Source organism: Aquila chrysaetos, chromosome 2 (assembly GCF_900496995.4).
Source record: "Aquila chrysaetos chrysaetos chromosome 2, bAquChr1.4, whole genome shotgun sequence".
NCBI lineage: Eukaryota > Metazoa > Chordata > Aves > Accipitriformes > Accipitridae > Aquila > Aquila chrysaetos.
This window is the reverse complement of record NC_044005.1, coordinates 76135027-76158613: the sequence shown is the minus strand read 5'-3', so window position 1 is coordinate 76158613 and position 23587 is coordinate 76135027. Positions and strand designations below refer to the sequence as shown.

At 38.4% G+C, this 23587-nt stretch overlaps 1 protein-coding gene across 9 annotated transcripts in view; it reads right to left on the bottom strand.

Moving 5' to 3' along the window:
- Positions 1-1370: 1370 nt before the first annotated feature.
- Positions 1371-23587, bottom strand: part of COL12A1 (collagen type XII alpha 1 chain) — a 107130-nt gene continuing 84913 nt past the window's right edge. For 7 of the 9 annotated variants that reach the window (XM_030005896.2, XM_030005900.2, XM_030005901.2 and 4 more), the window contains 13 exons: positions 23158-23244; positions 22227-22280; positions 21603-21698; positions 19585-19638; positions 18056-18109; positions 16771-16824; positions 15575-15646; positions 9188-9223; positions 9012-9078; positions 7233-7421; positions 6071-6139; positions 4846-5016; positions 1371-2458 (listed from right to left, as the gene is read on the bottom strand). In XM_030005896.2, coding sequence (XP_029861756.1) covers positions 2277-2458; positions 4846-5016; positions 6071-6139; positions 7233-7421; positions 9012-9078; positions 9188-9223; positions 15575-15646; positions 16771-16824; positions 18056-18109; positions 19585-19638; positions 21603-21698; positions 22227-22280; positions 23158-23244 — 1185 coding nt within the window. In that variant the 3' untranslated portion in view covers positions 1371-2276. Of the gene's footprint in view, positions 3698-3954; positions 4476-4845; positions 5017-6070; positions 6140-7232; positions 7422-9011; positions 9079-9187; positions 9224-15574; positions 15647-16770; positions 16825-18055; positions 18110-19584; positions 19639-21602; positions 21699-22226; positions 22281-23157; positions 23245-23587 lie in introns of those variants that run through there. The other 2 variants (XM_030005926.2, XM_030005932.2) reach the window with 2 other exon arrangements.

Genomic DNA, 23587 nt, shown 5'->3' with positions numbered 1-23587 from the left:
ATACAAGGCATGGTTGGCAGGCATTGGGTGTATTTTGTGAAAAAATAGAGAAATAATTTAAAATAGATGCTTAAAATAAGGTAAAACTTTATGTTTGGAGGACAGAAGGGAATGTTTTTTATGAAGATATGGGCATCTGGTTAAGCTTGTCCTAGGGACACACTTAATGCCAGAAAAAGACAGATTTTTACCAGCATCTTTTTTTCTGCCAGAGACATGCATTTCTTTATTGCACATCAGCTGCAGGACATGTTTTTGATATTTAACCCTCTGCAGTTAGAAGAAAACATAATCAATGGCTTTGATTCTCCTTTAAATGTTCCTCTGTTCAGCCCAGAATTATTCTCTTAGAGTCTAAAAGACATATGGCTGTAATCAGGATCACTCTTTGAAATGCCTTTTGTTTGGATTTCATTTCACTGATAACCAGTCAGGCAGACTATGGAGTTGTATAATTTCCATTTGTGGACACTAAAATTTGCCCTATAGCTTCCAGTGCGGAGCAAAATTCAGTGATGGGGAAGCCAGCCTGCACATCTAGCTGTGTGACAGAAGTCTTGCATGACATTAAGAAACAGCATTCCAGCTATCCCAATGAAGTCAAACGGCTTTGCTCCAGGTCCTACTGCAAAAGTCATTTCTACTTCTAAGACAGACCTTGGTCAAGATACAATGGATAGGAAGGATCACCACCGGTCCGCTCTCTCCTCCTCAGTTAGCAAGTAATTCTTCTGGTCCCCTGCAGTTCTGGTGCTCTTTTCCAAAACATCCTTGTCACCCTCTCTAGGTAAAGCTACATCGGAGCCATCGCTGTGACCAAAGCTTGTGCAGATACAGACGACCTGCTGAGCAGAGAGTAGCCAGCTCACGTTCGGCCCCAGCAGGATGGAGCTCAGCAAACACCCGACACCCAGTTCCTCAAGCAAGCTGCTTGCTAATACTGGCCTCGGTGCTGCCATGGCTACAATGCTCACAGCACGCAAGGAATTAAAAGTTTGTGTGGCTTTAGGCACTCACTGCAGTTCAAGTAGTTCCTCGGGTGGAAAGTCTCTCTCTCCCTGCAACGGCCATCCGTCAGAAACCCCAGAAAAGACAGCAGCGGAAGCTCAGACCCTCTTTTCCATTTTCTTCACCGAATGCCTTGCAGACTGAATTTCTCAAAACTCTTATTCATCCCTCAGACGGAGGAAGCCTCTCCTGCTTTCATCCACCCGCCTCTAGACACCACAGCCTAAATACCTATTTTAAGACTATTCCCATTCTAGTTGATTTTTGGTACCTGGCATTTCCAAATGGTTGAGTAAATAACACTAATGGAATACACACACATCAGTCTCAACATGCCTTTCAAAAAAATGAATAGATGCATATAAATTTTCAGTAGTTTTATTGAAAAATGCCTCTTTCATTTCAGAAATAAATAATATAAGGCAGTGAAATTCACAATTTGCAGTTAAAATATAAAAGCAGCAATTCTATATCCATAGTCTTGCAAACAATTTCCAACTGCTTTTGATAACTAAGAAACATTGTATTCTGAAAAAAAAATTCCATACTAAATATACAACATAAACATGCAATTCCATCTCTGCAGGATTGACTGCAATTTGGCATAAATGTTACTGTGTCTACAAACAGGGAGATTTCAGGCATTATTAAACTGTATCCAGTTGATACAATGATTTCAGCTACTTAATGTTTGTGGTGTTTAAAGGAGATGTGTAAGAGCAGTATATGCTCTGCAAAGTGTAACTAAGACTAGAAGAAAATGACAATGATATTGGAAGGAGAGGGAATTTTTTGTTTCTTTCTTTTTTAACTAGATAATGCAGACCTGTGATCTGACTGAACTGCAAACATGCATTTGAAAAAGAAGAAAAATGTAGAGCTAAAGCAGACAGTCCTTAGGAAACTTGCAGCAGCTCTGTGGTTATTTTTGTTTTGGCTTTTTGGTTTTCTTTTTTTTATTTATTTGTTTTTACATTATTTTAATGAAAAGGCAGCACTGGGATAACTGAATGCACATAGTAACCTGTACGCAGCCACTATAAGCAAAAGTATTTTACAAGCATTTCCAGAGCAATATGAAGTCTCTAGGTACACATGTTGCTATCCCCACATAAGCGAGATACAAAACAGGGGTGCGTCTGATATGAAAAGACCAGAAAGCTATATTGCAAAAGAAAGAATGCACTCTCCCTGTGTGTATCTGCAAATGCAAGTATAGCAAAAACAAAACCCACCAACCAAAAAAACCAAAACAAGACACAGATCTTTTATGGGTTTGGTTTTGCTTTTCTTGACAGTGATCTTTTCCAGCGCATGTGCTCAGGGTATTCTGGTGAATGCATTTCAACTCCATAGTCCTCATACTCGTCCTCTCTCCTTTCTGACTCCATAGGTACTATAAAGGGTTCACCTTCAGGTTGATAGGGTCCACTTTCAGGCACGTATGGTTCTGGTTGAAAATAGTTGTCCGATTGAACATAATAGTTATCGCATGTCTTTGAATCCACAAACACAATGAAGGTTAGTTTGTCTACATAATGTTAGTCCAATCTTATTTCCATAAAATAAATATATAAGTTAATAGTTCACTGGGGGTATTTTTAGTTTTGTTCATAAACACTTTTTTGGCAGTAAAATAATAAAAAGTTTAAAATTAATTTTGAAAGGCTTTGTATTTATAATACACAAAACATTGCAGAAAGAGTCTTAAATTATGCAAGGGACCAATTATTGTAAAACTAAAAAAAAAAAAAAAACAACCCAAAGCAAATCAAATAAAAATATTATTTTACAGCTACTTCAGTAAATCCAAGCACTGGACTTTATTTTAAACTGTGTAATTAATTAGTAGAAGACATGGAGCAGGTAAGATGAATAGGTGGGTTTGGCATATACTAATTTTCTCTGAGAACGGGAAAGTAAATGTAGACATAGCTATCACCAGCGGCAATATACAGTACATGTCATTTTCTCGTGCTGTTCCTCGTAACAAACCGAGTTACAGCTGGTGCTTCAGGAACACCAAAAACTACAGCAAAACAGAAGAAAAATAATTATAAAACTTTGGTATTTATAACTGCAGTTACAGAATCCAACAAGATTACATATAAAAAAAGACACATGCCCCGATTCAGACATGTTGGTAACAAGCAACAGACAGGTAGGTTTCATAAGTTGTCAAAGATGTTATTCTGGCATATAGCAAGCAGCAGCAGGCTTTTATGCAAAAGCATCACGTAGAGTTGTTAACGGATTTTAGTGGATACGGTCCCATACAAATCATTTACAAGCCACAATTAGTTTACTATTTACATAAGTCATTTCTCATTTACCAGGTTAAATCTGTCTCTTCTAATGGCATTACCTTTGCTGGTTAGTAGCTTTATAAGCCTCCTGAGGCTTTTGATGATCTGGGTCTTTTTTTAAAAAAGAAAGACTATTTTATTATTGAAATGCAACAGGCTTAATGAATTGACATCACTGTCCTTTATCTCATTCACGAGTTGTGTTAGTAAAAAGAATCTCCCCATTCTATGAGGCCAACATGGTTCAAAAACCATATCCGTGGTGAAATATCCATACGGACTCATTTTCTAATAAGCACGTGCGCAAACATCTCAGAAACAGGATTTTCATGTATTCAAACTGTAAGCAGCACTGGCGACTTAGAAAATGTGTTAGCCGAAACCTGAAACAGGTCAAAGATGATGTTAGTCTTTTAAAAAGTCCATCTGATGTGCAAAAACATACTTTCATCCAACTGAATACATAACAGTTAAGTCATAGGCATATATTTATATATGTATACATAGCTGCTTAGTAGAAAGGAGAACACTGCTGAATCACAGGTACAATTTTCTTTCTTTTTCACTTAAATAAGAATTTTGTGTGAGATCTGCACAACCACCTGGCTCTTTAACCAGCAGCACTGAGTCTGCAAGTGTGTACATATATATATATATCTCTTTTCTTTTTTTTTTCATTTCATGGGTACATGCACAATACACTAACAGCAAACCGTATCCAAGAGTAGTATCACATACACTAATTTTGAGATGTTGCAATGCATACATATTAATTTGTTAACAATACTGTGGTCCTGCAGGATCCCCATGTTAAAATATATTAGAATCTTTCCAGTCAGAAATTGGTGGCCACTGTGACCCTTTATTTTGATGCCAGAAGCAGCCTACTGTTTTGAGCTACATCACAGTGTAGGAAGGCTGATATGACCCAGGGCTAATCAGAGACTCCATGGTGTTTAACTCGGTAGAAATTGTAGGACAGTGGTGTTTTTCAGTTGTCTGCACTGTATCAACGAATGGATTTCCTTTGTGGAAAATTTTTATTTCAGGTATCAATTTAGTATAAATAATCCTGACATTGCTCAAAAAGAGACACACGGAAATTGCCAACCACAGCATTCTTTTTATTTTCAAGAGAAACATGGAGAATTCAACCTTGTTCTGAAGACGATAGGAAGGGGTGGGGATGGAGGGGGAAAAAAGAAGAAGAAGAAAATGGTCACTTAAATCCTATAAGCAACATTATCAACTACTAACCGTCTACGTTTAAAAAAAAAAAAAAAGACTAAAATATTTTGTTACTACTTCCTATTTAAAGCAAACCACACATAACATCAAGTAAATCTGCATCAAAGTTCAAACGACTGCTCGTATACCTGCACATTACAATGAAGCAGGCCTGCTCATTGCAACCATTTCGTCCTGATTCAGTATGTCCAGGCTAGCAGGACTGTCTCATGTAAAGCAGCTCAATACGAACAGCCACATCTGTGAAGGCTATTTAAGGCAAGTTAAGTTGCTCATAACCTACCTGGGAATCCTTGGCCATTGTAAGGGATGCTGGCACACTGGGATGAATCACAATATCCTGGTGGCCCTGGGGGACCTCGAATACCCGCATTTCCAGGACGACCTGGCGGCCCCGGCGGTCCTCGTGATCCTGTGGAGCCTGGTGGACCAGTTCTAGATTCTCCTTGTGGACCTAAATTTAGAATTGAATGGTTGGGAGGTTGTTTTCTTTAAGAACTAGCTTGATAAAACAGCTAGCATTACTGCTGTCTAGACTACACAGACTAGGCTATGTCTTTGGTGAGAAAACACTTGCACTTTGTTGCTATACGGAGGTCAACAAAGAAAAACAAAAGAAAACTAGAAATGTGACTCATCATTAGTTGCTTCCCTGTGTGTGGCTTATTTAAGGATTTATTCACAGAAACTTATTTAGTAAGGTTTGAGCCAAGTAAGAAACATCAATGAATTCTCTGGTTTATTTCCCCTCCGTGTAAGATACGAGATCTCCAGGGAAACCACTAGATTAGACAAGCACACTGGATTTCAATTAAAATACAGGAGTACATTAATTCTGCTACCCTGTAGCCCCAGGATAGATGAGGTAATGTTTTTTTTGGAAACGGTCTTATTATGGTTAGCAGAAAAATAAAGCTTCAAGTAACTGGGGCTACAATTTGCTGCAAGCATCTTATGGGCCCTGTAATGAAAAACCCTGTTTAGCCTAGTAAACTACAAGCAGAAACAAATGATGCAGCTGATTTCTGCCAAGGCATCAGTGAGCAAAACTGCATGATACAAAGACCAAAACCAAGGGTGAAATCATCTGACTCTATCATCTGGTAACTCTGCGTCTGGCAGTATTTTGTAGTGCGGGGACAATTTGTAGTTCTGTAATCACAAGTAAAAAATGGAACTAGATACTGCAAAAGTATCATCGGATAACACTTCTGAAAATATCCGTCAAATATTTGGATAATGTATTTTCATTAAATACATTTTCACACAAGCAAGCATACCGGATGAGTAAATTACAAGATAAAGATAAATACTTATTAGCCATATCCAAAAATCTTTCTAAATTGCCCTTTTTTGTAGGGGTTTCCAGTAAACTCTAATATGTGTCAAAAACATGAAGTGGACAGAGTAAAGCATGTTCATTCACCATATGGAGTCTGGTTCCTTATGAAGAAATGTTGTCTTTTTCTCCTACTTTTCTGTAATCTGATAAAACAAGAAATATTTACCAGGTGGTCCCGGCAAACCTCGTGGTCCTTGAGATCCAGTCCCTCTTTCACCTTTCTCTCCAGGCATTCCTACAGAATAAATTAAAAAAAAAAAAGCAATAAAAACCAAAGGAAGGAAACCACATCAACAAATATTTCTTCATGCTCACTCTTTGATATTAATATTTAGCTCCCATTATTTAATGTTAAAAGGCTGGTCAAACCTTATTTTGTACAGATGTCCAAATGAGCATTTGGGAAAATAATTTGGATATAAATATACTAACCTAAAAATAAAGTAGGATGCAGAGGTAATTTAGTGTGAATAAGCTTTCTCAAAAACAGAAAAGTCTCTGAGATGCTTAAAACACCACAGAACCTTATTATTTTAAACTACAAAGAGGAGGGTATTTTCAAGCTTGCATACTTCTACTATAAAGGATGCTCTACATTTTCTTAGAAACAGTTATGATGAAATAAGTTTAAGAAAGAGCAGATTGCAGAAATTCATTCTTCCTTGATTTTTTCTAGTCTTTTTTAAAGATTATACTAAAATATATGCTAGAAAACACAGCACTGAGTCTATGCTACAGTAGAGTAGCTGGAATAGGCAAAGGCCGCAACATAGTACAGTACAGACACTCCACGTCATTGCAGCGATCCAAGGTAGCCACAAAATACGTTTACCCATATGCTCAAGCTCAGTTCAGAGTTGCTTCCCTCCCTCAGAGAACTGCAAAGAGCCAAGGATGTAGACCTAATTCTTTCAACTCCTACTTTTTATTCTTGGTAATGACTCATTTTCTCTCTTAATCAGAGTTCTGTTCTGCAAAGCATTGTGTTACTCCAGCCAGCCTTTCAAGATGTAGTTGTTTAGTGCCAGAAGAGTTCTGAGAACATTCACTTTCCTGGGATATCCTGTGGAAGCCTGAGACAGCAGCCAAAATGTTATACCAACTTGTGTTTCATGAAACATGAGCCATGGTGAGACAGAGGAAAGCACTGATGTAATTAACCTTGTCCTCCAGAACATCAGTGCCCCTCAGGCAACCCAGCTGGCCTAACAGGCTACTGCTAGGTGTGGACCTCCTAGTCTGACACGGTAAAGGGATCAGACTGCTCCTCTGGCAGCCTCTGCACTACATCTGCTGTGAAATACACAGCTGCCTTGGAATTTACTCACCTCTTTCACCGGGTGGTCCTTGGACCCCAGGAGGTCCTGGGAATCCTGGTCTTCCTCCAGGTCCAGGCTCTCCTCTTGTCCCAGCAGCTCCTGGGGGACCAGGTGGTCCTGGTGGCCCTGGCTGGTTACGGTTTGAATAATAATCGTTCGGGATTTGATTCAGCATTTGGTTGAACCGGCTCATTTGACCTTCAAAAGGAAAGAAAAATGGTTCAATAAACCATGTGAAATGAGTGAAAGTCTTTTATCAAAGTGGGAAGGAATAACACATTATCTCTCTGCATCAAATCTTATCCTTGTTCCCATTCAATAAATTAGTGGTGAACTAGTAGAAAGACTCAAGATGAATGTCTGATAAGAAGGCTGAACATGAACGGAAAAGGAAGGAAAAAAGGTAAGGGGAGTTCTGGAAGCCAATAACATTAACAAAAACTAACTTTAAAGCAATTAAAGTCACAAAATAAGCATTTGTTTACAATACTCGCTCTCAGAGTTCTAATTAGAGGCTATTTCCACTCTGAAGAACAGAAAGCACTTGTAACACTTCTAAAAGTGGAGTATCACATTTCTATGTACTTTCAGAGCTCTGAAGCTACCGCAAACACACTATAAATTATTCATGTGTAGAGCTAGCAGCACACAGTCTATGAAGTTGCTTTCTTAAGCCTGTGGGATGCATAGACTTCTATCTACATACTTCCTGGATATAGGCAAATTTTATTTCCAAAGAAAGGTATCTGAAAAAAAGCAACAGCGTTTTGAAATTATGCAGAAGGGAGCCCTTAATGGGGGACCACATCTAGCCCTTCCTGATTAGTGTAACATGCCAGTCCTAGCACAACCCTAAAGACATGAGCCGAATATGAAAAAAATAAGGCAGGGATGTTCAAAAAAGAGATGCTAAAAGATCTCAGATAACACATCCTTATTCATAAGCCTAACACATTCATGAATGTACTTTCCTTCCTCTGTGTTGGCTAACTAATAGAAATGTTTTAAATAGCAGCCATCACAGACATTTAAAGAACATACTGTCCTCCTCCCTGTACACAAGCACTCTTAATGATCCAAAAGGTATATCTGTTTACCTCAGTCAGCACTTACCGTTGTTATAGAAACAACATTAACAATTTATGGCCTCATTTGTCTCTGTCCTCCTCGGCAGGTCTATTGATAGCAAAAGCACTGCCTCAGGGACAGAGAGAAAGCCTCTGTAGAGACCGCTTTTATGGGCTGCAGAGCTGCACTGTGTGGCAGTAGAGGACTGAAATTCAATTTGGAGTCCTTTTCCAAATAAATATTATTTTTCCTTGCATAGCACAGCTGATTCTGTGCACAGTATTTAACCAACACTCATCTGCCTCTTTCTGCTAGCAAAGTACCTGCAGTGAGGATCCTTTTTCTCACCGATTCTCTCCTCCTGAAGATAAGATGTGTTTAATGAGAAAATGTATACTGATTTTATGACAAAGATGAAGTAATGTTGGACCAGACTGACAAAAGGAAAGTCACCTTCCTTGTACAGAGCATTAGACTTGCATGTGTATTTCCAAAGGTCACAGATTAGTTCATGATCAAACTAGCCATGCAGATCTGGCAAAAATTTAGTGTTACATTTTTTTCCACCAAATCATTGGCATTGGACAGCTATCAGATCACTCAAGCTCTCGCTATGGTCTGTGGCCAGTATCTCACCTTAAATTTAAACCATTTTTTTCTCTTTTAACAAACAAAGTAGTAAATTACTAGTATGAAAACAAATCAAGCAACACTGTTTACCATTTATCAGTTGTTCACAAACTTGTCTTGCAACTGCTCGCATCATGTTCTGAGAAGCAATGTCACCCTAAGTAATCAAAACCAAAACAAGTGTTTTATTAGCAAGTGTCTGTGCTTTCAAAGACATAGTGTTTAATTGAGAAATCTGAGAAAAACTGACTTTAAAGCAGACTTACTCTGTCACCTTTTTCTCCCTTCATTCCAGGTGCACCCTAAAATAAATACAGTAAAAATAAAACAGCTGAAGGATTATGTTATTCCACCCCACCTATAGGTTTGAGACATGCAATTCTAGAAAACATTTTGACTCCTTTCAGAAGAGACACCTGGTCCTCCTTGAACTTTACATTTCAGAGAGGCTAAAGCAGGTGCCAGAAGACTGGACAAGCAATGATCTTTGTGTATGATCAAACATACTGACAGATGCAGAAGAAAAAGATCTAGAGGGAAAATTCAAACTAGGGCCAAAGAAACTGACACATTCTGACACTGGAACCACACTGGCAATTTGAAAGTTGAATTTCTAGCATCACATTTCTGTAAATGGTGAATGGTCTTGCATGAGTTATATATGACTGTTTAATTTTAAGTCTTAAGCCAACTCATTGTTAAGAAGGTAAGCTAGGAAGAATAACACATGTCTAGGAAGGGTAGCTGTCTCCTTGAACCTACAAGAAACAGACCCTGTGTTAAGTGAAAAGGCACTATGAAGAGATGGAGAGAGATGCCATTAAGTGCTTATTGTATTTATAATGACAGCTTCCCTGCTAATTTTCAACCACTTCTAGTCTTACAATAGTCTCACAGAAGTCTTAGCTTGACCTGCTTTATAATTATTGACATTTGCCAAGAGCTAACTTTTGTCTAACAGCAATTTCCATTTGCCTTTGAATACTGTAGTGGTTGCTGTGGGTTTTTTCGTTTTCAAGAATACTATGTAAGAAGCTAACCAGAAGGACTGATTCTGATTTTTATGTATGTATGTGTCTATGGCTGGAAAAACATCAGGTATACTGTAAAGATGTTTTTAAATGCTGAACTGGAGATATGCATGCACAAGCTACTCTGCAAACAAAATTTTGAGATTGTAGCCTTATGTTTGCATTCCACTGCTAGCAAAGAAAAGCACCAAGAGAGAGCAAACCGTATTTTCCAAAGAAAATGTAATTACAATGCTTGGCATGATGGATTTTTAAAGATTTTCAGAATAGACAGCAATGATCTCAGAAGGATGTTCGTGACTTGCTTTGGTCTATTTGATATGATTTTGGCCACAATAAAAATTGCAGATGCCCATTTAAAGTAAGTAGAAAATTAGATTCACAGTTATTTGTTTTAGCCACTAGGTTGCCCTTTGAAAAATCTAAAAATCTGCAAAGTGTTTTAAAATGACTCTTTTAATTTTGACATCAAAATACAAAAGAAAAAAAGAAAACAAAACTGCATTTGCTGCAAGACCTGCTTAGGAAGCCATCACGAATAGCCCTTCTAATGCTTTTGAATACTCACTGTGACAAATGACATGTGTGACAAATGACACTTGTGCCAAATTCCAGGGCAGTACAAATGACACTTTGGATGAAATTATGGCTCCTGAAGTGGCCGCTGTGAGTTTTACAGGTGACTTCCGTGGACGCAGAGTTAGGCCACAGCTGAGTCCTAAAATCTATTGTAAATTCACTTGCCAGAATGTGTCCAAAGAGCAAAGGAGCTTTGTTAGTTAAGCAAAAAGGGGCTAGCAAGAGTTCAAATAGATTTTCACTAGTAGCCTAAATTACTATTTGAACGTAAGGCATATTTCAAAGGTGAAAGACCAGTTTGGTCATCTGCTGCTCTGCATGGCTCTCCACATAGTTACACATACATCCCAAGTATTACTGCTTTTTACATGGCAGTATTTCTTTAAGCAGCCTGTTTATCACCATCAACAAAGCAAAGGCTAAGTGTGGGCCGCAGCTGTTTTTCATAACATTCCTACAGTACCCGCAATTAATTTCAATAACACGAGACAACAAATCATTCCTCTGAGGTCACAGCAGATACAATTCAAATGCGGTGGCACTGTTTCATGGACTTCTATCAACGTTTTGGGCAAACAAATTCCCATGGGGTATGGCGGGGTGTGAGTTAGTACGCTATCTGAGCTCCTCTGCAGCAGTGTTGCATACACCTACCCCATGACATGCCACAGAAAATATGAGGCAGCTCATCCATCATTGAGTTAAGTAGTTGGCATACGGTACGTTTGCATCATGCATAACAGATCGTTTATGCAAAATTAATTTTACAGACTCAAATGAAAGATTTAAAATGGTGACACCATAAATGTGCCACTGGAATAAATTATCCCACCAATGAGACAGTTACTAATGTGTACACAATATACCCATCAAACTGATGAATATTCTTTCCCTTCTGTCCTTCACTCTTTCATCTGTATCTTTTCCTACTTGGTAAAGTCCACAGGGAAAAGGTCTGTCTTTTAGTTTAGCTTAGCACAGCCACATGCTGACACAGACCATGGACTTGTAAATGTCATAAGAACATAAATAAACTGTAACAATTAAAACCATCAGGAAAATACGACCTTTCTATCTGTCCTTCTCTAATAATGAGCATTGTGGTAAATGCTGATGTACTGAAGCTCTAAAAGAGATGTGATTTGACTCTTAATTCAACAACATTAACATCTCAGTCATAAACTATCACATGTATCTGAAATAGCCATTGAATAGAACTGCAGATTTTTCACTTGCACTAGTCTATAACATGAAAATCTGGGGGGAAAAAAATATTAACAAATTATTTTGTGCTTCTCTTTCAGTTTGAAACTTGGCATTTGTCGCTATTTTCTGAAAGCACATTCATTTGAAATTATCTGCTGAGTACATATTTATAATACCTGCTCATTGTATTCTCATTCTTTCTAATGCTTTCATACTACAACTTCACATTGTTTTGACGGGAAGCAAATCATGCAGTACGTCTTCTTGTTTATTCACTAGGTAAGTGCAAGCATTAAAAATCAGATTTCTGGTCTACTATCCCAGCAATATTCTAATAATTTCTTAAAATAGCATGTTCCAATGAATTCACTTGCTAGAGCATTCACACACCAGAACTATATACAGAAGAGAAAAAATGAAGAAAACTTAAAATGTTCAAATCCTATATACTGTTTCTGGAAATATTTTCTGCTGACTGGTTAAGAAAATTTCTTAAGGCTGTCTTCAGCTACAAGCCACGTTGGTAAAACAGGAAGGTGCTCTGATAACAAAAGCACAACATTGCTCCAAAGTATTGCCAACAAAGGTCCCCCAGCTAAAAAAATGCTAAAGCCATTCCTTAATTCTAAGCGATACACAGTCAATTTTACAATTCATTGAAATCAAGTGAGCCTCATTCTTCAATTTGTGACCTTGCAAAGATACACTGATTCAACCTTATGATTGGAAATCTATAGGTTATTCCAAACTAATTTTAAAATTTGAAGATTAGACACTGACTGGCTATATTAATGACAAAGTTCATTTTCCACCTGGATATTTTAAAAATATGATTTCCAAAAAATAATTACAACTGCAATTACTGAGTTGCTATTTGCATCTTCCCCCCCCTTGATTATATTCTTAAATTTCAGTTTCTTTTCTTTTAATAGACAAAAAAGTGCAATTTAGCCAACTGCTTGCCAGCATTTTGAGAAGCAGCAGCTGCTGCTGACATTCTGTTTTGTTGATATCCTGCAATGAGAGAGTCACTTGGGGTCAGTATGAGGAAAAGCTAGTTTATGCTGCGTGTGAGATTTTTCTGAGCTGTAGGATGAAGGCTGGGGCTGCAGCAAAGTGCTACGGCTGAAGGAGGACAAAACAAAGGAAGTTTTGCTATTTTTACTTTAAAAGATAATGTGCTCAATTGTTTTCCCCAAAACAATGTTTGCTCCCCACAAGAACCACCAGTTCGTTGCTCCCAAAGCAGTGTCTTTTTTGAGACTTCATCTAGGATGTCTGCATAGATGGATGCAAGATCAGTAAACACATGGCAACAGAGAATGGAAAATGCTCAAAAACTGCATTTAACTCACAACAAACATCTCCCTTGTGTGCTCAGGATTACCCTCTAAAGGTTTTCACAGTCTGTTTGGTCCTGGAGGCATCAGTCTAATAGCACCCTATATATAAAACATAAATGCCATGTACTATTTCCTGGGGACTTCCTGGATCAACAAACTCAGACCCTGTTTTAACAAGACAGCTCTACCTTAAGACCACTTAGTCTGCCTACCCATCCACTACCATTTTCACTCTTACACCTATAAACCAACAGCACTGGAACTTTCCTTCTCTGATAGTCCAAGATCTTCTATTTCCCACTACATTTATTCACAGAAAACATACCCATTTCTTCTTGAGCCAATATCCTCTTTTAGCTTAATGACTTTCTTACCCTTGCTGGTTGTTACCCTACAATATGTGTACAGACTACTACCAAGTGCTTGCTCTCTGTTTGACCAGAGAGACAGAGGAGAGATATTTTAGTCTCCTCCAGGAAAGCCAGTGCTCAATTCTCAGTAGATTACTGACTCATTTGTGTTCTTACTGTTCCTTTTTCGGTCATTTGGTTACTACACTGAAAAAAATCCACCTAAGTTTCTCTTGGAAGTACTTATAAGCAGATTAAAAAGGCAAATTTCCTATTTCCTTGAAAATTCAGTTAACACTTCAAGTATCAAGTACACATTGAGGTAAAGAAATGTTTACAGCCACGTTCGAGGTGTGGTCTGCCTCAGCTTAGCCCATCAGTGGTATTTAGCACATCAGGAAAGAGCTCCAATTGACTGCACTCACTGGGAATGTCTTTGCAACACCAAGGCTCCTCATATTTGCGTGTAACTGTTTATCTTTTGCCTGAGGTGTAAAGTTCCTTGCTTTGTAGGGGTCTTTCACCTGACTTGCGCCGCATAGTACCAGCAATACAGATTGTTCAGGTAGAAGAGAAAATGGCAGGATCTGGTCGAAAATTATTTACTCCTTGCATTTGCCAGAGGCAATGTGAAGCCTCATTATCTTTCTCAGGACAGGAAGTTACAAATTCAGGCAGGCCTGAAGTATGATTCATGACACTGCAAGTTGCATTTGGCCGTCAGGCTGCACCTTTGGCAATTCTAATAGTGGACACAAAGGAAAGCATTGAAATTCTGTCCACCAGGAGTCTGATAAAACATCTGTGCAAGGTGCAAGCCAGAATTCCTGCTGGGATCTGTTCTAGAAACATAAGAAATGGTAAATATGATGCACAGTGTCCCATTACGAGACAGTGCAATTAACTGGAAAAAAATGTATTTCTAACTGAAAGGAACTCTTAAGATTAGAGTATAGGGGAACTTACACATGGTGCTTGGACAGGAGTTGACTGCTTTGCTTTGCAAAAGCACTGAAACTGGGCTTGTAGCCAAATTTCCTTCTATGCACGTTATTTACCTGCAGAAGATCTTTGGTACTGAACAGGATCAGCCATCCAGTGTCCCAGGTGAAGGAAAACTCAGATACACCTGGTAGTTTGAAGCTTACTTGTGAACAAACCATGGCACCTCGTGACCCGGCTATGTCTATCAAGCATCTGACCTGGCAGGAATATCACATGAGCAACATATGTCTAAAGGCAGGAAAGCTTCAGTGCTTTCCTAAGACACTCAATGTCCTCTACCGCAAAGAGAAATGGGATTTATAGGCTGGCAAATGCAGACTGAATTCAACATGTGTATGAGAAAATGACCCAGCTTCCAGGTGCTCCTGGGAACTTCCACTTCATAACCATCAAGCCGCCCAGTCTACTATATATTCTTCCAAAATATCCAGCTGTCGTATACACAATGACATTGAAGCAGGATGGAAAATTCTGGCTGATTGCCAGACATTAAGTACAAGTAACGAATGATTTCCCATTTCATTTGCTGTCTCCACTCCTGACTCAGGCATAATTTCTCAGAAAACCTATAAATGAATCAATACAAATTTCTCCTAAAACTCTTGGTGGGAGGCAGCACCTCCTGCTCTTTCTCTCCATTCAGGATGCACTTTAAAGGTTTGAATAGAACACACAGAAACCACCCCCAAATAATTTTGAAATCACATTGTAAAAAGCACAAAACATTTGCAAAACAGAAGTGATTATGTAATATTACCAAAGATTATCCACCTTCAGCAGTGTACCACTTTTTTACTACACACACACATACACAAATATAAAGATTTTCCAGTCATTTTGCTGACCTAGTTCTTCATGCTTATGCAGTGTAGGAATATATATGTCTTGGCACATAATAGCCTACGATCTTTTTAGTGGAAACCAGAGACCACAATTTCCAGCCCCAACTATTAAACTCAGCAAAATGGCATACTGTAAAAATAAAATTGTTTGAAAAAAAGGCTTGTGGTCTTAGGTTAGCTCCACTGTATTAACCACTGTCATAAGTGCAAGACAAGTATTTAAAGCAAGGACATGTCTCATATTCATCAACAGACTGTAATTTTAAATTTGATACTGTAAGTGTATCATTATCTTACTGGTGTCCCACGATCTCCTGGCTTCCCTGGTTTTCCACTTGGGCCAGCAACTCCTGGAACTCCTGGGGCACCCTACAGTAGAAGACACATAAAGTGAATTGTGGAAATCCACAACAGTCTAAGTGCCAATAAGAAATGTGTTATTGTATTGAGTGCAAAGCAATACTGAAAATGGCTCCTATCAGGGTTTTTTTTTTTCTGTTAGGTACATATCAGGCTTGAAAACTTTCCTCTGGAAGAAATAGTTTGTTTCTTCACAGAAATGTGTTCTTTTACATAACACTACAGTTTAACCGGCATTTCTGAACCAAAAGATGCAGAGAGTGTCTATATGTTTTTGGTATCGCTCTTAATGACAGATTCCTAAAGCAGAACAAGACAGTTTGGCCTTCTAACATCATGTAGAAGGTCTGTGATCCATGTAAAAGTCTACAGCATCAAGTCCATAAAAGTCATTCTAGTGATACTAGATAAACATGAACAAAAAAAAAAGACCAATGTTAGGTTATGTGATAAAAGCTCATCTGTACACCCACAAAGGAGCACAAGGACAATCATGGGAGAGCAGGGCAGCCCAAATAGTACCCTGCCCTAGCAACTCCTGCCTATATAAGTATATGTGGTGTAAACGTGTGCTCTGTGTGCATATGCCTACTGGGAATACATCTTCCACCTCGCTACTGGTTGGACCTGGTGACATGGAGCTGCGGCAACTTGCCTATCTCGGGCTGCGTGATCCAGCATAATATGTTTTACTCTAACAACCAGTACCTTTTCTAACATGGTCCCACAAAACACAATGAAGTAGCTTTTTAAGCAAAAACTAATCCTCAAATAGTCTTGGCAAGAAAAACTTGTACTAACATGGTTTTTTTCACCAGACTACAAGTAATAAGCTGATTGGTTTCAGTACACTTAGCTATGCATTTAAAGATCATGGCTAATGAACCAGGTAAACTGGTTCTTCCCTTATTTACACTGGCAGAAATCAGTTTCAAAACCACTCTTATGAAGGTTTGTGAATACATGCTTTACGCAGCTGTCTGCCCACCTTTCACTGAGAGTTTCCCAGATCCATTTAGGATATTAAACAAAGGATCCATTTCATATTTGACAGAAAGTGAAAATGTCAATGTGGCTCACTCTTGGCTCAGTTCTCTTATTTCAGAGTATATCAAAGACAAAATTATATTTACCGCTGGTCCTGGTGGGCCTCTGGGACCTGTGGGACCATCTTTTCCTGTGAAACCCTATTCAAAAACAGAAGCATGATTAGAGATCAACTTAAGACTGTAGCCTGATTAAAATGGCCTTTAAGATTATGTAATTGCAATACTCCTGATTACTACTAGCATGTATTTTAAAACCTATCCACAATGTAGGTTATAAAAATAGCTATCACGACTAATGCTAGAGAAGGCTATGGAACAATGAGCTTCAGCCAATTTAGAAGATGTTCAGCTGCTGTTGATTAACTGAAGATGGAATGAGTCTCTCTCAACATTTTTAAGAAAAGTAATCGTTGTTCTATCCCAGAGGAGCAAGATCTCCCTTTTTGCTGTTCTCTCACTCACAAATTAGCTGGAAAATCTGAGGTTTCTACTTAACTGAAGAACAACCTCCCTCTCAGATACTTCCCCTGCAAAAAGAGATCCTGAGAAATCCCATTTCACATTCACATATTAACATTGATGGTCCATGGCCCACTGATGACCCACCAATCCAATGGTATGTTCTTTGGCAACTGGCTATCACATCGTGGTCTGTTTTCATTTCCCGCTATCAACTCCCACTAAAGGATAACTATAAATGCACATATCAGCTACTGATTTTGACTGTAAAGGTAAGTCATTGCTTCAGCCATCTCAAAGGTGATATGCCACTGTGAAGACAAAAGAGATTTGCTTAGTTGACCCCAAATTAGAAGAAAGGGATTGCAACAACACCACAATGAAATACCTGTGTGCATGCCCTTCATTATGAAGGCATTTCAGAATCCCCCATCCAAAGAAAAGTTCTTAGCTCCAGACAGTCAAAGGTTAAGGAGCGAACTTGACCTTCACAGTAAGAATGGCACAGACAGATTCTTTAGGGGTATGACATCTCCCAGACATGGAGACAAGCAGAGTTTCAAAGGAATCTCCTGCAGCAGCAACAGTGGAAGACAGCAGGGCTGAGCATCTCAGCAGAGCCCTGCTCAGTGGACATACTGCTCTGTGGGTGCAGGCATCCGAGAACCTAGTCCGGAGAGAGAGCAGCGCAATTTTTACAGAACCTATCTGGCTACCCTATGGCTATGTGGGGAGGTTTTCACACCTAGGTTTTTCCAGTCCTTCCACTTTTACATCTCTAGGCTGGATACTGATAAAAGGACTCCTTTTGAGAAAGCATTTGAAAATAGAAAGTTATGATAAAGAATGGGAAAAAAACCCCAAACCACAATACTTGGTCTTTTCAGATGATAAACTGAGGAAACCTTACCCTTTCTCCTGGAGGTCCCATTGGGCCAGGTGGACCAGGTAAACCTGGGGTTCCCTAGAGTGAAAAGGGATGTTAAACTGTATCCATGACAGAACAAACATGACTGCTATGCTAATCATTCCAGTATATATGCACACATTTAAATATTTAACTGTCTTCAATGTTGCTTTTTTGGCATTTACAAAAATAAAACAAACCTTTAGAAAAAAACATTTATTTCATATACATGATACAAGAATCTTCACCCTCACACTACTTTTTACTTCTGTTTCCCCACCAGCCCATAATTCAACTTCAAAAATCATTTTCAGTACTGTTCCCATAGAACAGATATATCTGGTTTATTGCCTTTACAAGCATGACTTACAGATATCAGCTAATCCTTTAACACCTGGTGCTAAAGCCTAGCTGCAGTCATCAGAGTGTATCTAAAGAAACAAAAATTAGACTCTTCCTTTATTATTCTTTTCCCTCTATTGTCCTATTCTTTAACATTCTGCTGCTTTATTGTGCACATTCTAAATTCTCTGTTTCTGTTCCTTCTGTAGCTTCTGGGTAGAGAATAAACCCTAAAATTAAACATGTTCTACATTAGACGACAGTCAGGAATTTCATTCAACGCTCTGTAACTGTTGTAGGTACTGGATATTGAACACCCTTGTATCATGTTGTCATGTTCTTCCCCCTTTTTTGTGTAATCTCACTGTACACTAAAATGGAGCATTGCTTTCTACAGGATATTACTACTCCCTAAATGTATATTACTCAGGGTTATAAGGACCAATAAAACAGGTAACGAATATAAGGTCCTTGGTCCATAACTGACCTTATATGAAATTAAATCCACAACACTAAGCATCTTCCATATAGTCTTTATATCCCCAGTAAAATCAAGGACAATATAGTAACCAAGGAATATTAGTTATGTCACCACATGTACAGATCAATGACCTCGGATTATCCAAATCTGGCTGATTATCAAAAAAAACCCTTATTTTTTCTTCTCAAAACCTAATCCTAGTTTACAATATAGAAACCTGCAAGTAAGTGAAATTTAATATTGCTTTCTTATTTCAGAAAGCATACAATTAATGTCCCAAGACCATTTGACTTCCAAAAGTAGAAAGCAATTAGACAACATTGATGAAGAGGAGTTCAGCAAATGTTCTGCAACCTTTATTTTAGGAAGATGTTTAACTGCAGGTGGCCAGAAGTTGAGGGACCTTCTTGGGGAGTTATGAGTGTACTTTTCCTAATCCAAGGGTCTGCCCCTGTGCATTCACAACTGTCCAGACAGACATTTGGCTTGACTCAGTACAGCTGTTCTTTCACTCTTGCTGTTTTGAATGGTTTACCATTTCCTACATTTCAAATTCCTAAGTGTATGATAATTATGTTTCCAAAACTATTGCTTAGGAAGGTATGAGAAGAGCCCATGACTCCTAGTGATGTCAGAGACAGCTGTCCAGCAGCCAACCTGCATCAGGAATAGTGTAAAATTACATTATCTTGTCTAAGCATCAACTTACCGATCGCCCTGGTAGTCCAGGCTGGCCAGCATCACCTTTCATTCCTTGACGACCCTACAGTTTTCATAAATGATTGTTAGAGATTCTGAATTACAAAATAGATCAGAAGAATAATTAATTTATGTAAATGGACACAAAATATTTCCTGCAAGAGACCTAAATTAAGGAATCCATAAGCCAACTATGTGTTATGGAATAAATCAAGATACATATACCTCTTAACTTAAGCAATACTGATCATCTCACAAACATTTGCAAACGCAGGATGACTGGTTGACATTATATTAAAAACACAGGCAAGCAGACATTTGAAGGGGGCACATATTTTGATAAGGAAGTGACATGGACTTTTCACTGAGAGACTGATACCAATGTCTTCACAAGTAGGAAAGCAGGGAAGGGTTACATGTTTTTTCCCAGCCTCCCTTATCTTTCTCAGCTGGTGAATGGAACTGTTTACGCTCACGAAAGGTAAAAGCTTGGTCTTTTTAAAGTATCGCTATTTTTCTCTAACCCATGGTCTAAAAGGCATTACACACTTCCAGGACACAAGGTATAGGAGCATATAAAGAAGCAACGTATTGCCTTTCACAACTAGCTTGCGTTCCACGTACACTACAGCACTGTAGTATAAATGCACAGTCTAAACCCACATGAGCTAAATTTGACAATATAATATTTAGTTTTCACAGTGGCTTGCGTGATAATCCAGCATTAATAACTGTTGATGACACACAAATAATCAAACAATTTGTAAACATAGCCTGCCAATGTGAATTGCAATTGATATGAAAAATGAAATTACATGACTCAAAAGTGGTGCTCTAACTTATTGTTAACTAATGAGAAGTTCCACCAATGTTGGTGTTTTCACTCTTCAGAGGTTTTCAAACTGAATGTGACAAATAAATGTATTAATTGTATTTCACATGTAAAAGGAATGTGTTTGGCCTTTCTTGCTGTTTGGCACCTCTAAGTCATCTTCATGAAGTTTTTCCTCCTGGTATATAACAAAAAACTGAAAAACATCTACAGTGGTTAACCAAATCTTTCTACTTTGTCCTTACAAAACAGAAGGTGTACCTACAACAGAAGGTGTACCTAATGTCTATCTTAAAGCACATTTTATTTTCCATTTCCCAAATTACGTTACAGACTGAGAAGTGTGCAAATGCAAAATGAGACAGTGTGCAATCAGACACTAATTCTATTTTTTTTCCATAAACTTTATATTTTAATTGAAGACTTCATACAAAAAGCTCCTGATTATATTAAAATTCAAGCTGATCCTAAACAGGAAGCATCAAAATTATATTCCTGCTTTTTGGGTGATTACTTATTAAAATATGGCAAAAAGCAGCCTTAATGCATTCAGAATGTAGGCAAAGGGTTACCTATGCTACCTGCTATAAAAACAGAATCTGGTGGAACTTCATCAGTGTTAATAGAGTTACTCTGGCTTTGAAGGCATGTACATGAAATCAGAACCAGCCTCTCGCTAAAATATGCGTGCTGTTGCCAAGAAAGACCCCTAGGAATGAAGGGCTGTTTTATATGCCTAGATCTAGGCACCCATTGCCTCTCTGAACTTTCAGCTACTGATTTAAGCTCAGAAAATAGAAGTTGTATATGTAAATCTGTGAGAAAGATCTGTGTCTTCAGAGTAATATTGCATGCTTAAGTCTCCTGCATCACAATTTGATAGTTTTGAGTCCTAGAACTTGAAGGCCTAGCAACTCTACAGAAGAGCTGTAAGACTAAAAATGTAGTAGCACAAGTTACAACACTTAGACTGTCCCTTCATAGGCATCCCATAAGCACATGTAACATTCAGGATAGAACATGCTATTGTATTGAAAGAGACTTGTTTCAGAAAGAGACTTGTTTCATAATACTACTGCATTGCAGGGAAAAATAAATGTCAGGGCAAAGCTGCCACCCTCTCCCCAAGACCACCATCCCCATGGACAGCTCTGACTCCACACACATTGCCACTCGCACTCAGAACGGCCACTCACCGGTTCACCTGGGATTGACAGCCCGTTGGGGCCCTGCGGACCTGGGGGACCTTGAGGGCCAGGAGGACCTGTCTCACCACGAGGACCAGGTGGCCCCTTAAAGCAGAAAATTAAAACAACATTGTAAATGACAAACCCTTCTTAGATCTGTAACTGCCAAATCCTTTGTGTTAGACACTTAAGGCAAGTCAGAAGCCTGGAGACACATTTATACTTCAGAACAACTGTGGAAACAGTTATCCAAGCGGTATATTCTTTCATAAGTTATTCTCTGATTCATGTTGGCAGTCTCAGGCCAATACACACCTTCTGGCAGTGTTAATTAGAAGTATAGCTGTCTCCTCTGTGCAGAAGAAAGGACAACAATGCTGCAGAGTGTGTATTAACACCCCGATGCATGTACTCTAGTTTCCCGACGTGCAGTCAATGCCTTTGAGGCTACATATATACATAGGCTGTGTATATATAGTCTCAAATAGGTAGGCTGCACATAAATAACATATAGGCAAGTTTCCAAGTAAATTTTTAATCTCCATTCTTAGCTCAGCATAGAACTAAGCATACAAATTTTCATACAGGTAAGCATGTAGCAACATTATAGATACATTCCAGAAAGATACTTACAGATGATCCAGTCAAACCCCTTTCACCTCTGGGACCTTTAGCGCCTGGGCCACCCTAAATTGAATATTTGGAAAGAAAATGTATTTCATACAGGGAAAGCAAGGGTACATCATACTGGTGTGCATTATGAATCCTCTTTATCACACTCTTACGCAAAAGCCCTGAGCTTTGATGTGTATAGATCACATTGCTAAAAAGAGTACCAGAATAAAAGATGCATCAGAAACTCAGGTAAACCACATCAGCTTCAGCCTTGCCAATTAAGCCCATGAAAAATTATTGTCATTTTTGTCTCTGCAGATATAAACTTCTACAATTCATATTCACCAAAATCTCTGGATACCTCTCTAGTAGACTGTCAGACAACTTAACTGGGCTTCAGATTCCTCATGCAGCATTTTTGATAGCTTCAAAGTAGAAGGACTACTGAGCTGAGTATAACTCCCATATATTCAAAACAATTGGTAGGAGCATATCCATTCCATAGATTACTATCTCTCCATGTAAAAAAAGACAGTAGCTAATTTATTTCCCTGACAGAGTAAAGAATCTTTCCTTGGAGTGAAATCCTGACTCTGTTTTTAGGAAAAATATTTGCACAGTCCGTTAAAAATATCTTGCACATGAAGTGCAAGACAGCTGAGAATGGGCCAGATTCTTTCAACCTATCAAACAATGAGGAGGTATTCACAGTGATCACACTGGAAATATGGGAAAAGAATTATTATATAAACAAGCAGAGGTGGTAACGAGCTGCCCAACTGTGTTTTAAACTAAGATGAAAGGGGAACAGATTACCATGACGCTAAGGACGTGTTGATAGAAACTGTCTCTCTGACTGACCTTTGTTTCACAAAACCACGGATCAACACAAAACTGCTTCCATAAACTTAAAAATCAGAAAATCTGTCTATTGCAAATAGTTCCTTACAGCTGGTCCAGGCGGTCCTGGAGGTCCCACGCTGTCTTGCGTACAGGTACAAGCATTTGGAAGAGCTGGGCATTTTGCTTCATCTCTCTGAAAATTCAATCACAACTATTACTGTCCTTTTAAAGAAAAGTATTTGGTGGCAGCATATTTTTCTAAACCAATAACAGCAAGATTCTCTATTTTCCTGTTTCAAAGTACAAGTAAAACTCACAACTAAACAGTGGTTTCCAAATGTTTCTAGAGGACCTTTCATATTTTTAGCAAATTTTCTCTGCAAGCTATACAAGACACTAACAACAGAGGCACAGGTGAAATCATATTCATATGCAATTTCTGTTGTTTTTATATTTATATCCATTAGACAATCAGCTTGCACTGATAAAGAATAAACTAGTTACTTTTTGAATGCTAATCTAAGAACAGATTAAAT